Source organism: Ptychodera flava, chromosome 5 (genome assembly GCF_041260155.1).
Source record: "Ptychodera flava strain L36383 chromosome 5, AS_Pfla_20210202, whole genome shotgun sequence".
NCBI classification, from domain to species: Eukaryota; Metazoa; Hemichordata; class Enteropneusta; family Ptychoderidae; genus Ptychodera; species Ptychodera flava.
The window spans coordinates 42,777,459-42,794,423 of record NC_091932.1 but is presented as its reverse complement, the minus strand read 5'-3'; the positions used below and the strand labels follow the sequence as shown (position 1 = coordinate 42,794,423).

The window sequence follows — 16,965 nt, the reverse complement described above, 5'->3', positions numbered from 1 at the left end:
GTTCATAAAATCCGTTTTGTGTTCATAAAACCATTTTTGTGTTCTTGAAATTATGTTTATGTTCATAAAATTTATGTTTATGTTCATGAAAACATTTTTGTGTTCTTGAATTTTATGTTTATGTCAAGAAACCCATTTTTGTGTCTATGAACCATATTTTTGTGTTCATAGTTTGTTTTTATGTTCATGAATCTCATGTTTGTGCTCCTGAAAACAAATTATTTTCATGAATTCGATGTTTATGTTCATTGAAAAATATTCATTTGTTCATAGATTTTATGTTCATGAAAAACAATTTGTGTTCATAGATTTCACGTTTTCATGTATGAACCATATTTTTTTCGTAAAATCATTTTTGCGTTCCAAAAAACATGTTTATGTGCATTCACTTTTTTCAGCGCTAGGTGGCGCTCTGCAGTTCTCAGAGGTGGCCAATATGACAAAATCATATCGCCAAAATGGCGGCAACTGTGAAGTGTACTGTAAGTGGTGCAGAAATTGTTAACGTGCCATTCAATTGCAGAACGGGGTTTTGCGGCGTACTACTTTGCTAAGCCAATTTCCTGGTGCGGTTGGCCTTAGATATGATTCAAATGATTCCCAAAATGACGTCTTCTTACCAGTGGTTGACTCGGGTTGCGACACAACAGTACAATTTACACAGTTGTTATACCAAACCAGCAAAACAAGCAGACGGGAATACTAAGTTAGTAAACTTTGTCAGACAGTCCACAAATACTTATAGATGTTATTACAAATCAAAAGCAGCTTGGATGTGTAGGCCATTGGTAGAAGACACAGGTGATGAAATCAACCAGTGATCGCGAAGCCCTAGCGCAGTAGTGATTTGAGTGCCTTTGATAGTGTAGAAGACAGCATGTCATACTCGTTCACGGACAAAGTCAAAGTCTGATGCATGTACAGCTGCCTAAAATATCAGTCAGTCGGGTTGTTGTTATACCGAGAAAATAAATCAATTTTATTTGATTCTGTGAAACAAAATGACCTGTTAAAACGTCATGCTGCTAACACTTGCTCATAATTGTACCAGTAGATCAAGTGACATGTAAGCTATCTCCCTTAGATAATCTTCTGTGTAAGGCAGTTATTCTACATTTTGTGTTAGTATTGTTTTGTTAAAGATATTAGTGGTGGTCAATTGTGCTCAATATACCATCTACTAAAAAGTGACTTACTTATGGATCTGCAGCTATTGGAACTTCAGTACGGTACTTCAAAATAAACAGTGCCCTGACAGGGATGTAGTCCGAAGTACTTTTGTTTTCAAACATTTCAGCAATCCCCTTTCTATACTTTTTTTCTACACCAGACCGAGCTCGATCTGCTCTTGGAGAGCCCTCTGATTTGGCACAGGCTGTGACAAGCACGTTCAACCCACGCAGAGCAACAATATACGCTTCACACCCCAAAGAGGAAAAAAGTCACGAGAAATTGCAAGACTTACAATTAATAAAAAACGAAGAGTTCTCAGTAAGCCCTTCAGGGTTGTTTTTGTCGTGGACTGTGATATACCAGTTTATTATAGTAAGAGCATCATTATTGCAGAAGCACAAATTGATATAAATCCAGAAGATCGTGAAATTGCCATCAGAAGTAAACTGAGAGACGTTATTAAGAGTAGTGATTTCCATAATTTTCCAGGTAATTGAACTTCTGTTAGTAATCATTTTCAGCCCCCTTTTTAAATAAAACATGCATTTATTAACAGCAGCAAATAAAATGCATGTGTGCATATTACGGTATGTATGTTCAGAGTTCTCTCCTGGGAATTTTCACAAGAGGCTCATGTGTTGTGAATTAAGCACTGCAAACCAAAGCAGTCACACAGGAGGAGATTTTAGGGATTGTTTGTTGCAAAGCATTTTCACAGAGGGCTCTCAGAATTTAGAAGAGGGCTCCATGCCCTTGTTACCTTATTCAGGGAGAACTCTATATGTACCTTTGGCCCCCAAAAAATAAGAAAATTGCTTCTGATCATTGACATGTGGCAAAAATGATGTGGTGATGCAATTTTTGTTTTCATTTTTAGCTCACGTGTGTAAACACGTGGGCTAAGGGACCGTTCAGTTTTTACGGCTGGGGGGGGCCGGCAAAATCCAGGGGGGGTCATCATAATTTTGGAATCCACGAAGGGGGGGTCATCACTTTTTCACTGGTAGGAAAGGGGGGGTCACCACATTTTCAAAAACATAATACCTAAAATAAAGTTCACTTTATGCCATGGCCATGATCGACCCTCGTTACCGGCATCTTAACGCTGGACGCCTTCAGCGGCCATGGTCAGTAAAGTTTACTTCGTGCAATGGCCATGATCGACCCTCTTTTTACCAGCGGGCCACCTTTGGTTGCCCACTAGAATAAAGTTGACTTTACATAGTGGCCCATGACCTCTTAACCGGAGGGCTGCCTTTAGTGAACCACTCAAATAAAGTTTACTTTGTACAATGTCCATGGACATAAGTTGTCCATGGAAATGAAGTTCAAAATTGCCTTACAGTTGTCCTGATTAACAGACGTTTGCATGGATGTGGCTGAGAAGTTTGTGTACTTTCATCTCTGCTACACGAATAAAGTGCGCCGCGTACCGGAGTTCAAATCCAAACCGTGCGGGTAAATTTGACATATGGGTTTTGGTTATTTTTCAGCGGGGGGGGGGGGGGGGGGGGGTCATCAAATTTTTTCGTCTGACAAAGGGGGGGTCATCATTTTTTCTCGAAAAATTCAGGGGGGGTCATCATTTTTTTGAACACCGGCGACAAGATTTTGCCGGCCCCCCCCAGCCGTAAAAACTGAACGGTCCCTAATGTCATAGCGATGTCTGTCTGTCTGTCCGTGTGTGTGTGTGTGTGTGTGTGTCTGTCTGTCTGTCTGTCTGTTTACACGATAACTCAAAAACGCCTGTACGGATTCAAGTCAGATTTGGTACACATGTACCATATGCTACTTGCAAGAACTAATTAGATTTTGGTTAGTATGGCTTGCATATTAATGAAGTTATGCAATATCGTTTTTTTCCGTATAATGGTTTCCCTATGGAGACGGTAATGACAGTGTAGACATATATCAAGAAATACTGCACAAAATTTCATGAAACTTTTCACAGATGACAATCTAAGAACATTATGATGATACTGTGAGTGTCATGTCAATTATCTTCTCATTTGCATATTTAATGAACTTTTGTTATTAGTGAGATAACTCTGAAATTCCTACACCAAACTTGATGATACTTGCAACAAATATTGATCTGATATATATCTAATTATACGTAGAAGCATTAGGCAGTGTCAAGTTAATAAATAGCTCATTTGCATATTTTATGAAGGTTTGTAATTAGTCATATAACTCAGATATAACTTCACTTTTTGGGTTGGAAGCAGTGGCCGACTGGTTTTGTGTGAGGCCTATCAGCTAGGCGCTGTTGCCGTGAGTGTGTGGGGGTTCGAATCCCGCGCGTTTGGGTTATAGTAAAAAATTTATATTCTTTAACCTGAGTGGACAGTATTGCTGGTGGATATTTACTTGTCCCCGAGTCTGTCTGATAGCTCAGTAAAAAAAGCTTCGTGCTTTTCCGATTACTATATGTGTGTGTACTGTGTCTGTGTGTGTACTGTGTCTGTGTGTCGTCTGCTCCACGCACACCGTGTTGTTCGGTCGCGCACAGAATTGCAACATCTAAGTCGGTTACTGTGACCAACTCTTTTGGGTTGGAAGCAGTGGCCGACTGGTTTTGTGTGAGGCCTATCAGCTAGGCGATGTTGCCGTGAGTGTGTGGGGGTTCGAATCCCGTTTGGGTTATAGTAAAAAATTTATATTCACCAAATATGATGAAATCTGCTGCAGATACTGATCCGACTGATATCTAACTGTAGTGTAAAGCATTTAGTAGCGTAAAATTAATTAAGGGTTCATTTGCATATTTAACGAACTTTGTAATTAGGTATATAACTCTGAAATCACGGCACCCAAGTCAATGAAATTGGGTACAAATATTGTTTTGATAAAGATCCAATTGTACTGAGAAGCATTTGGCAGTGTCAAGTTAACAAATAGGTCATTTGCATATTTTATGAAGTTTTGTAATTAGTGATATAACTCCAAAATAACTGCACCAAATGTGATGAAATCTGCTGCAGATACTGATCCGACAAATATCTAATTGTGGTGCAGAGCATTTAGTTGTGTGAAGTTAATTAATGGTTCATTTGCATATTTAATGAGCTTTGTGATTAGTGATATTACTCCAAAATAACTGCACCAAATGTGATTAAATCTGCTGCAGATACTGATCCGACAGATATCTAATTGTGGTGTAGAGCATTTAGTTGTGTGAAGTTAATTAAGGGTCCATGTGCATATTTAATGAACTTTATAATTAGTGATATTACTCCAAAATTACAGCGTTAAATTTGATGAAACTTGCTACAGATGTTGACCTGATAAATATCCAATTGTACTGAGAAGCATTGAGCAGTGTCAAGTTAATAATTAGCTCATTTGCATATTTCATGAAGTCTTATAATTAGTCATATAACTCTGAAATAACCGCATCAAATGTGATGAAAACTGCTGCACATACTGATACGACAGATATCTAACTGTGTTGTAAAGCATTTAGTAGTGTAAAGTTTATTAAGGTTTCATTTGCATATTTAATAAACTTTTTAATTAGGTATATAACTCTTAAATTTCGGCACCAAAATTTTGTGAAACGTGCTGCAGATATTGATTTGATAAATATTTTATTGTGCTATGAATCATTGAACAGTGTCAAGTTAATTTAGGGATTATTTGCATATTTAATGAACTTTGTAATTAGTGACATTACTCTAAAATTACAGCATTCAATTAAATAAAACGTGCTACAAATGTTGATCTGATGGATATCTAATTGTCCCATAAAGCATTGAGCAGTGTCAAGTTAGTGATTAAACTCTGAGAGTACTGTGCGAAGTTGAAAAAACCCTGCTACATATAGTGATAACATGTATATCATTGTTCTGTTTTTATTTTGTGATGGAATTTGATACATTTTTACTTTTTTCCAAAAGAGCAAGTGAAAAAAGGACTGACACACACACATTGAAGTGATGCATGTGATGACCAGAAATGATTCGTTTTTTGCCTATAATGCCTGTATGTATGTGTGTGTACATATAGATGCCATGGATGTATAGATGTCTGTACACTGTAAAACTTAAAGGGAGTAACATCAGATGTACTTCATATTGTGTGTGTGGATATAGAATGTGATGCAAATTTGATTGCTGTTGGTTTGTTGAACGGAACATATCAACAAGTATACATTTACATCTATCTGCAGTATGTACTCTACACATGTTGTGTCACATTTGTTCATTCATAATCAAATGATTTATTCCCATGCAAAATATTATCAATTTTGGCATAAATATATGTAATATCCTTATATTTTCAGTAGCCAACCTGAATCCTTCAGACTTTGGGATCCTAGTTATGAATAACAGATATTTGAGTGTTCCTGTTGTTCCTCCTGGTTATGAGTTGAATGGGAAAAGATTGAAGAACTTGGTTGGTCAGGGAAGACTATATGTACAAGTCAGAGGGTTCAAGGCAAGTACATGCCAGGCTTGAAAATTGTCATAACTGAATAGAAGCAGTGATTATGTAACAGCTGTCAGGTTCACATTACACCAAATAGTATGGGTACCACCATGGGCTGTTGACTGTTTAAAATGGTGTGCAAGGTTCTCCCCAGGAAAAAAATCATAAAGTAGTGATTAATTTGCATAACAATACATGTAATTTATATGGTAATGAGTTTATTGTTTGCCAAAAACATTAAAAGTGGAAGCAACCACTCTGAAGTGCTCTGGGGAGAACACTGGACTTGGAATGGCATTATCCTTTCCAACGTCAAGGGATGAAATGTCATAAAAGACTTAAAGTTGTCTGGTCACTGTCTTGAGTATGAACAACTTTAAAGCCCCAGTAGCTGTATCTTTTCACTATATACTGTAAACTGGAAAAAAATTGCAAACTTTGGGCAACCAAGAAAAATAAAAATTTTTAAAGAACAATGTGAAATGTAACAGTTCTCAGCTCTATTCAATCTCTGGCAAACACACACACACACGTATGCTTACTAATTTTGGTTTATTGATTTCACTGTAAACTGCAACAGTTCTGTCAAATTTAAAGTTTAAGTTTGTTGATCTAAACTTTGATTTTGTCAATGGCAGCTGTGAGATTGAAGAACCTGTTCTGTCGAATTAAATTTCAGTTTGTTCATTTAAACTTGAATTTCTGCCTGCAGATACTAGTCAAACACACTCACAATAAATTTTTTTCAGTTTTGAAAGTGCAGTTAAACAATGAAAAATGGTTATGGTTTTATAGATAAACATGATTTTGCTACACATTGTGCAACTAAGTCACAAGTTACTTGTTTTAACATCATGGATTGTGGCTAAGAATCCTGCTACAAATGCGACAAGTAAGCGTACAACAGAATGTTGTGTGGAAATAACAATGTAGTTAGGCCTAAAAAAAAAAATTGTGTGTTTCCGGTAACCCGACCTACCCTAGTTCAAACCCCCCGACCCTAAACTTTTTTTTGGACCTTGAAAACAAATCCCGCGAGTATGGCTGGGAAAAGTTTTAAATCACGCATGATTTCATGACGTCATTAAACAACAATAGCGACTGCTTGTGCAAGCGTGTTTTCCGTAACATGTGAGAAATGCGATCACGTTCAAGAAAAAATGTAAAAAGTGTGAGAGGCTCCCACCTAACTATCCAAATTATTTTTGTGTCGAGTTTGTGTTTAATTCGTTTCAAAAATGTGTTCCTATATTCTTATCCGATTTTTTGTGTTAATGAAAATGTTTGTTTCGCCTCGGATATTTGTAGGGAAGTTTGGATTATTGTGTTCGGTAATGTTTTTTTGTGTGGGGAAAGCTTATGGCGATTGTAAAAAGTATGAAAGAGGCTCCCCACCTAACTATCCAAAATGTTTTTGTGTCGAATTTGTGTTTGATTTGTTTCAAAAATGTGTTCCTACATTCTTATCCAATTGTTTGTGTTAATGAAAATGTTTGTTTCGCCTCGGATATTTGTAGAGAAGTTTGGATTAGGCCTAGTGTGTACGGTAATGTTTTGTTTGTGTGGGGAAAGCTTATGGCGAGACGCAGCCGGACCTACGGTGTTACAAAGTTGTTGAGTGGCCCTTTGACGTTTTCGTTTCGAAACCCGAGTGTGGTTTCTCATCAGTCGCAATGTAGATTCTTTCGTTAGTTTGTGTTTGTGAAAATTATTTTAATGTATTTTAGTGGTCTTGCTCTTCGAATAGCGAGGCAAGAATATCAATGTTTGGGTCTCGTTGTGAGTCCATTTGGTGGTCTGGTTTGTTTGTTTTTGTTTCTTTACTTCTGTAAATTTTGTTTTGACAAGTGTGTCTTTTAGGTTTTTGTTTCTCTTGTAAGCAATGATTGGTGATTCTGGGAATAGATTCCTTATTGTTGAGTCCTTCTCCAGTTCATCCAAATGTTTCAAAAGACTTCCCTTAAGATCTTTGTTTTTATGCAAGGGCTATATGTTGTACTGAAGATGAGTTTGTTTGTTGCTTCTTTACGTGTACTTGTACAGTTGCTAGTGTATTACGAATACTGTGGTTTATTTTTTCTGTTATATTCGTGATTTCATTTTTTTGTATTCTCTGTCGAGTAGTTTGTTTCTAAAGAAAGCGACTTTTTTAGTAAAGTCGTCATGTTGTTTCAAGTGCGAGCGTATCTAAGGATTTCACCTTTGATAAAGCCATTAAATGTTGCTGTCGGGTGACACGATTCTCTATTTAGAAATTGGAATGTGTCTGTTGGTTAGTATGTGTTTTGATGTCGAGGATATTTTCTTTGTGGTATCTTGCACCTTTGAAAACTACTACATCTAGGAATGTAATTTCTTGTGTTGAGTTTTCGTACGAAAACTTAAACGTTGGGTGCATTGTGTTATTTTTTGAATGAAGTTAATGAGTTCGGTTTGTGTTCCCAGAAAGATTGCAAAGGCATCATCTCTGAATATTTTCCAGAAGTGAATGTTGTTGTGGTTGTTTACGAACATTTTCTTTTCAAGTTCATTAAAAGCAATGTCTGCTATCCCTGGCGAGGCAATCGATCCCATGCTGCAGCCGCTGGTTTGGCGGAAATATTGCTTGTTAAATTCAAAACTGTTGTGTTTTAGAATTAGTGAAAGCATTTCTATTAAGTCTTCCGTGGGTGGTTTTTTGATGCCGTAATTTGTTTGAAGCGAGGTTTGTGAGTTTAATGTTTCACTGACTAGCCGAATCGCTTCGTCGTGAATTGTGTTTGTGTACATCGACACCACGTCGAGTGTTACAAGAAATGCATGTTGGGGACATTTGTTTTTTCAATTTCTTGTATGAAGTTTGTTGTGTCTTTTATATATGACGGTTGTTGCTGGACCAGTGCCAGTGGTTTTATGAAGTAATCCAGGAATTCTGAAATTTTGTTAGTGGGACTGGAGCAGCCACTAATTATTGGTCTCCCTGCAAACGTTGAGTTTTCAGGCGGCGGTTTGTGAATTTTAGGCAATAAGTACCACTGCAGGGTACGGATTTTTATGTTTTTTTGGATCGAGATACTTATAAGTATCATGGTCGATGTGTTTGTTCTCGCACATTTTGTTTAATAGTTCGTGTACTTTGTTTACTGTTTGTTCTGTGTCGTCACTGTCTAGTTGTGTATAATACTGAGTGTTGCGTAATTGTCTTTCGCATTCGTGTATGTAATCTTTTGTTGACAATGACGATGCCTCGACCCTTGTCGAAGGGTATTAAAATTTTCCCATTTTCTTTTTGCAGAGAAAAAAAAATTACCAAAAAAAAATTTTTTTCCGACCTACCTACCCTATTTCTGAAGAGCATGTTACAGGAAACACACAATTTTTTTTTTTTGGCCTTATGGATAAAATAGAAAAAAAATTGATGAAAATCTATAGAGAAATGAGAGAGATCGTCGTAAAATATTTTCCTCTATTGATATCATGAAAATTTCTCATCGGGAAATTATCCCGGTTTACAGTATTTAATTTTAAATTAAAAGCAACTAAGGCAAAAGCCATTACGAAAGTGTGACCTCAGATAGCTTCAATGCATCGGCTATGAACATATAACTTTAGCAAGTAAATAATTTTTGGCTTGCCAGCCAAATATGGCCGCCCCATCAAATATGCAGATATACTGTCAACAGTCTAAGTGTTATAGGGTCAACAGAGCTGAACCGTACCCGTAGCAACAATGGTTTGCTCTTGATCATGTGATACAAAGCTCCATTTAGCTTTGTAGCTTTCCCCTACACACTATGAAGCCCTAAGGAAACAGTTTTTTCCCCTGGATTTTTGTGAAAGCACGTAACTCATGGTTGGCCAAAATGGCTTGTATTTTATAACCACCTCTTAGGAGACATAGATGTTAAAATCACACTTGCCCACTCATCCCTTTAAGTCCCAAGTATCAGGCCAATAACTTTAGCAGGTAATCCTAGGTATAGTCGGTACATTCCACTTGTTTGGTTTACTAGGGCATCAGATTATTTATTCATGTAGTACTGTGTAATCAAGCATGATGGTCTCCCTAGCTTGACTTCACTCTGTGAAGTATCATTCTTGTCAGCAAATCACATGTATTCAAAACTACTAGCTTGTTTTCATAGCTGTGCCCATGAATAGTAAGATTTTTGGGTTTAGCAAAGTGATCGAAAGTTAGGAATTACATCCAGACTCAGTGTGACTTGTTAAAAAATTCAGACAAAGTTGTTTTTGCTGGAAATATGGGAGACAATATAGATTTTAATGCCTTTTTTATACAAACAATCACTTGTGTGCACATTACATTGGAAAAACTCTAAAATATTCAAATATGTTCACATGCTTACAGAATTCTGATGAAGATCAAAGTTCAGAAGATGAAAATGATGGTGGACAAGATTGTAAAGGAAAAAATAACAGGTTTGTAATCTATTTTAGTGTAGAAAATGCATTAGAATAATTTCTTTTCCTTGATTATAGCAAAAGAGTAATTCTTCACACACCAAAATTTGAATGTGTTTTAAAGGGAAACAATGTCAAAACTCTAATGTTGCCAGAATTTTGAAATATGAACTGAGCTGTTCTGTGTACAGAAGAAATTTGCTTCAGTTCAGTGAGTGATCTCCGTGTGTACGGATCATGGAGAATTGTGGGTAGCCTCACTTACTGTGTGTCACAGGGGCGAATTTTTTTGCTGTGTATGCGCCCACTGTCTTCATGATAAAAAACTTCAAAATGCTGCCATAACTCCTCTATGTAATGTACTTTCTCATAATTGGATAGGCTGAATCATATTTACAAGTTATAAATGGTGGCGATAGAAATATGCAAACAACATTGAGGGAAAGAGTTGTTTTGGCCAACTGGAAATGTGCTGTGACACACACACGCAAAACTCTGCGCAAAATTCCAAAATAACCAAGGTGTAATAGACCTTAAGGCTGACTTTGATCTCATTATGGTTAATTGCTTTGTTTCACGTATCTGGAAGAAGTATTGCTACTGTAAAATACTTTAAATAAAATTTAATAGTTATTAGATTGTAGCTCTATATACAGAACTTGAGTATGATTAAAGCAAAGATTTAAGAAGTAAACTAGGGGTTGTACTGTTTGGACAATTATTAGTTCAACTGTCATGCAAAACATGTATGGTTTAATTTTCTCAAGTAAAACTATTTGACAGTTTATACAGTTTTTAAATCTCAACTTTCCATTTTTAACAAAAATTACTTCTATAAGTAGCTATGCAAATAGTAATAAAATCATCACCAGCGATACTTCACTTTGTGTATTTTATAAGGCTACTAATCATTGCCACAATTCATATTCTGTTTATTGTACAGGAAAAATTCACAAGGAAATGAGATTTCTTCAGCAACACATATATTGGAAAAGCTTGCCGAGAAAGTAGACTATGGAGAAAGTGCAGACAGTTGCTGTAAATTTAACATTAACAGATCTAATGTATGGGATGGGGCGGTCAGAGGATTTCAACGAAAATCCTATAGTCCTTTCAACAGAATGTATGTAAGGTTTACCGATGATGCTGGAAGGGATGAGGGGGCTGTTGATACTGGCGGTCCGACACGAGAGTTCCTTAGATTACTCATGTGACATCTGCAACACTCAGTCATCTTTGAAGGGCCAGATAACTCAAAGAATTATCAATGCACGCATTTGGTAAGTAATAACACATGTTATTTAAAAAGTTGTGAGGTTGTGACAACCCTTGTGTTCTCCTAGATTGATTGTCTCACAAGCTTGTCACAAGGATATGTTACAAGGATAAAATGGCCAGAACTTTTTCCAATGTAGTCAGGAGCTGGTAGACTCAAACTTGAAACTCTACCCAGCTTATTAAAAGCTTTATACATATGGTGTATATGGTGTAGGCTCTGGTTACTGTATATTTATCTTTGTTGACATCCTCCATCAATGGGAAGAGCCCTTGCCATTAAGCATTAGGAGTATTCAGCCCACATTATCCCTTTAATATACTTTTTAGTGATAGTGCACCAAAAAATGTGAAATGTGCATTCACATCAACATTTTACATCTCCTAAACTGTAAAAAGACTCTCCTAAAACACCAATTGAATGCATACCAGTGTTGGTTTTACTTTGTTTAATGTTCATATATTTGTGACCTACCATAATTGCTATTTACAACTGTAACAAGATAAGCACTGTACAGATATGAATAATATCTCCAAACATAGTTTTTTCGAACTAGCATAAGCAAACAGTGCAAAGTCAGAATTCGAAATTTTGAAACAAAGACATTTCTGAGAACTTTTCAGAACAAAGTGATCCAGAACTTTTATACACAAAAGAAAGCTGAAAAAATTCGCAAAAGACATTTTACTTGAATTTGACTCTAATGGTCACCTTTCTACTAGGCTATATGACAAGAGACATGATTTCAACTTTAGTATAATCAATTTTCCACACCTCATCAGTAATATTCCACTCTCACCTGCTTATGGGGTATACATTTCCCAGCTTATTCGATATGCAAGAGCATGCAGTTCATATGGTGATTTTGTAGAGAGACATGGCCATCTCTCTTACAAACTGTTAAATCAAGGTTACACCAGAGCAAGACTTGTCTCTACATTCAAACGCTTTTTTGGCAGGTATCGCAAGCTGGTAGATAAATACAATATCTCTCTTCGACAAATGATCACTGATGGCATCGGTGACATGGGGCCTTAGTTAGTGACCACTACTTATCTGACTTACAGATTGATATATGGCGGGTGCCACATGTGGGGCAGGATGCGCTTACTATTTTCGAAACTCCTGACATCACTTCTTGGTCTTTAGGCCAGAGGTCCATATATCTTTCTTTCATGAATTTGACTTTGTTTGTGTACCGTCTATTTACTGTCTGTTCTGTGCTGTTTTGTGTCTATGTTTACAACTATTGTCTTACAAATTTTGACCTAGTGTTATTGGATTATGGATTGGTATGATTGTGATTATTTTACAGCTATAATGTTCTTTTAAAACTGAAATGTTTCATCAGTGACCTGCATCTGTATGTACACTGCTTTTACCATTTTTACTTGTTCTGTTGTCTCTGTAGCTATTAAGGATGACCAGTACTATTTGTCTGGGAGGATGATATCAGTTTCACTGATACACGGAGGACCAGGACCATGTTTTATTTCACAGACGCTATATGACAGTCTTGTGTTTTGCCTGGAAAGAGTAAACTCCAAATATATCTGATATTACAGATTATGAAATAAGAGAACAGCTTTTGGCAGTAAGTGTAGTTGCATTATTCCACCATTACTGCTGACAGTGAACAAGTTTAAGAATGACTGAATGTGTATATAGCTTAGAGAGTATAGACACAAGCAAATGCATGTAAGTCATTGAATCACTGATTTAATAATAATGGACAAGAGATAAGTCCTGTCAAGTCAAACTTTTCTACTTTTTGTTTGTTTGTACATGCATGCTTTATCCATGAATAATTTTAAAAACCCAGACCAAACCTGGTCTGGGTTTTAAATCTGAAAGTGGCACTTTTATTTTATTAACCATATCAAATGCCATTGTAATCCATATGGTTGGTAACGAAACTCATTTTTAGCACTGCTGTCAGCAATGCAGAGCTTATCAGATAGATACCGGTAGACTGTCTGTCATCGTCTGTCCATCTGTCCGGCGTCCGGCAACATTTGTCTTCATTTGTCTTCTTCTCTGAAACTGCTGGTCTAATGATTTCTGAAATGTCTAAAAATGAAAGCACGTCAGGGTTCCTAATTCACCTGTGAGGGCACTGTTGGTGGGCTTGACTTTACTGCAACCTGTGTATAACGGCTTTGTTCAGCTACGAGACACACTTGTTGACAGCAATGACATGCTGAGGTTAAAGCCTGAATTGTATAAATGTTCTATATAGCTGCAGCCAATGTAACCCCACTACTAATAAAGTAACAGTGCCCTCTGAAGGGAAGTTGCCCTGATATATTTTTGTTTTCAGATATTTCAGAAATCATTTATTGCTTTGAAATTTTGTATGCAGCTTCCTTGGGTTGACCTTAGTGAAGTTTGTTCAAATTGTGGTAAAATTTGCATATTTGTATTTTTGGGGCAATTTTTCCCATTTTTTGGTCAAAAGTCATTTTCTGTGAAACTGTAGAGCAGATTTCTTTCAAATTTTTCTCTCAGTTTCTTAGGAATCGTAATTGTAAGATATAGTCAAATTGTCTTGATATAAAACATTTAAAGACCTGACATTCAAGTGTTGCTTGACACACATGTCAGTTAGGTGTAGATATTCAGCTTGTCATCACAACCTGCTATACATTCCTGCTAACCAGTTACCTCACCATTTCTGGAACTCGTTAAAGTGGGGCTCTCTCTGCTGCTAGGTCACTTGTTCAACAATTTCATTTGTTCTCAGATCTGATGCTTTATTGAATGTAATTGATACTGTAAATCCAGATTTCTGATCTAAATTCCACAAAGCTTGCTACAGCTGTTTTTTTCATGAAGAGACTCAGACACTTGCATTTTCTAAGCCACATATTTAAGTTTTGTAATTAGTGATGCAGTTTTCAAATAATTACCATCTGACTGTACTGTTAAACATTCGATTTGCATATTTAGAAATCTTGTACAATTAACATTATGAATTCAGAGTTTCTTCTGTCTTTGATTCTTGTACCATTGCTATGTTGTGAACTGTTCTGAACCATGTCAACATATTCAGTTCATATATTTTCATCAGGGGTCATATGCGTGGGAAAAACAGAAGTTTTTGAGTTCACAAATTTTTTTCATTTTACAGATTTACTGTGTACTAAGTTTGATCAAATGCAAGCAACAGTGTAACATCCTATAGTTTTGCCCAATTTTTAATTTAAAAGATCATCCCTGAAACTGCTTTCCCACTGATTTGAAATTTGGAATACACGTTTGTGGGGGTGTATTGTTTTTCAGCATAACATACCAGCCGAACTCTGTTGGCCAATAGGTTGCTTGATTTATACACCTTTATTACACCTCACGTATGATTCTGTACTCATGATTGGCTGAGTCTGTGTCACGTGGCATGGAAAAAAACGCGATAAAGCCTGTTACGGTAACTGATAGTGCCCATTGCGAAGTGATAGTGCCCGTTGTGAAGTGATAGTGCCCACTGGGCTGTCTTGAGCTTGTTCTATATGCGCTCGCCTTTTGTCTCTGGAACGCACACTCCGAACTTTCTACTTCAACGCGCACTCCATACTTTGAACTTTGGTAAATTTCCAAGTGAAGTGCGCGTGCAATCTACATAGAAGAAAGTTGTGTTTTTTACGCATTTTCAATGTTTGGTGTAATAAAAATAATAATGACAAGTGCTCTGATCAGCCATAGCCGGTGCTGATCATATTATGCCAAACATTGGATAATAAGGATAATCTTGTTGATGAATCCTAAGATTTCTTGTACTTGACAGAACAAGATCTGCATTTGAAAGGTAAAACGTATGTCTTGTATGTTGACCCTAACAGAATTTATTTTCTTCTGAACTTTAAGAATTTAAAAATGACACTAGTTTCATTAATTAACCACATGACTACACTACATTCCTGCCCAGTGTATGAGGAGCATTATCAGTGCCATCTGCTCTGTATCATGCTGTGTTAAATTTGTTCTCATCAGATTCAAAGATGGACTGTCAACACTTGGTGTACTTGAACAAGTGATCTCACATCCAACAGCTTTTCGTGAAGTATTCACATATACTGAGAAAATATTAACAGCCAGATATGTTGAGGATATATTTGAAATTAAATACAGTGAGGAAGGCTCCAACACCAGAAATGATGAAATGGCAGTAGTTAGTTTCTGGAGAGACTACCTGATAGATGTTGAAGGTAAACTATGTTTAGCTCTCATTTGATATGTAAAATAATAGAGAGAGCAGATGGGTTTGGGTGTGTGTGTGTGCATGTACACAAAATTGTGCAAATAAGCTCAGAAAATGTTAAAAATTAAAAATTCTTCAGATACTAACTTCGTCTTGTTTAGCTCTGCTGCCAGTGAAGTGGAGTTTATTAGGTAGCAGTGTTCTCCCCAATTTTTTCCACTTTTTGTCAAATGTCAAAAACTGCTGTCTGGTTGCTTTGAAATTTGATATTTGGGTTCCTAAGGATTACCTGAGTCAGGTTTTATTCAAATTGAGATGTAATTTCCTTATTTGAAATTTTTGGGCAATTTGCTTTTATTTTTTGTCTAAAACACTTTTCTCGGAACTTAGTTTGCAGGTTCCTAGAGATGACTCAAGTTTCTTAAAAACTTAATGTACGTTTACTTGAATAGATTTATGATAGACTCAAAACGAGTCTAATAGTAAAATATGCATTTCCAAGCCTAGGGATTTGCTCTGGTTCAGTTTTCCTAAACTTTGATCAACATTAGGCAAAAGTCTCAGTTTTACTAATTAACATGCAAACCCTGATATTTAATTTTAAGCAGTATATAACAGCAGAGTTCTATTGGCCACTAGGTTGCTTGTAAAGTCTTTTTAATATCATTACTGTTTCAGTTGTTACGAAAAATACCTCAGGAGACATGTATAAATGTTTCCCCACTTTTAGATAAATTTAGATGCTTCTTGTTCACATACTGATGTTAAAAATAACAAATTAATCATATGTGTCAATTGATTTTGTCATTCTTTTTCTTTGTAGAAAGGGATGCAGAAGTGACATTACAAGACATAATCGTGTTTGCCACTGGCCAAGAAAGAATCCCACCGCTAGGATTCTGCCCACCCCCTGCATTAGAATTTCTGACAGGACCTGGGGATGGAAGAACAAAGAATTTTCCAGTAGCAAATACATGTAGCAATATTCTTAGGTTACCAATTGTAAAGTCATATGATGACTTTAAATTCTCAATGGAATTCGGTGTCAGAAACAGTCATGGTTTCGGCTGTGTTTAGAGTACACTATAGTTGCTGTACTTGCACTGAGCATGCAAATGTGGTGCTAATTATAAAGTTTAAGTTAATTAGCAGCTAGTGTGTATGTGTGTCTAGCTTAAGTTTTGAATTAGTTTTGTACCAGTTAACTACAGGTTAGAACAACCAAGGGATACCTGTACACTGGTGTCATGTAGGTCATTTACCCCACACTCATCATGACCTGAGTTCAATCAGTCTAGAACATTCCCAGGTCACTGCCCTTGATGACCTCACAACCTTGAATTCAACTAGTCATGTTTGGAATGTTCTGGAAAGTTGATTAGTTGTGTAAGGAGATAATTTTAGAACAGTAATTAGCATGTCAATAAAAGTTCTAGATTGTTCTTACATGCCTTTATAAAGGGACGTGCACAGCTTCCAGTCAGACTTT

General features: G+C 36.5%; 1 protein-coding gene across 1 annotated transcript; it reads left to right on the top strand.

Moving 5' to 3' along the window:
- Positions 1-458: 458 nt before the first annotated feature.
- On the top strand, positions 459-16,553 carry LOC139133751 (G2/M phase-specific E3 ubiquitin-protein ligase-like). The gene is made up of 4 exons (XM_070700518.1): positions 459-482; positions 9,953-10,023; positions 15,269-15,483; positions 16,300-16,553. The coding sequence occupies exons 1-4, from the start codon at positions 459-461 to the stop codon at positions 16,551-16,553; spliced, it is 564 nt and encodes a 187-aa protein (XP_070556619.1).
- The last annotated feature ends 412 nt before the right edge of the window (positions 16,554-16,965 follow it).

What these genes read in the sequence shown, in the direction of transcription:
- LOC139133751 (XM_070700518.1), top strand. Translation starts at nt 459, where the DNA reads ATGGCGGCAACTGTGAAGTGTACT. An exon ending in CGGCAACTGTGAAGTGTACT is followed by an intron (nt 483 to 9,952) that starts GTAAGTGGTGCA and finishes ACATGCTTACAG; the next exon opens with AATTCTGATGAAGATCAAAG. An exon ending in CTACCTGATAGATGTTGAAG is followed by an intron (nt 15,484 to 16,299) that starts GTAAACTATGTT and finishes TTTTCTTTGTAG; the next exon opens with AAAGGGATGCAGAAGTGACA.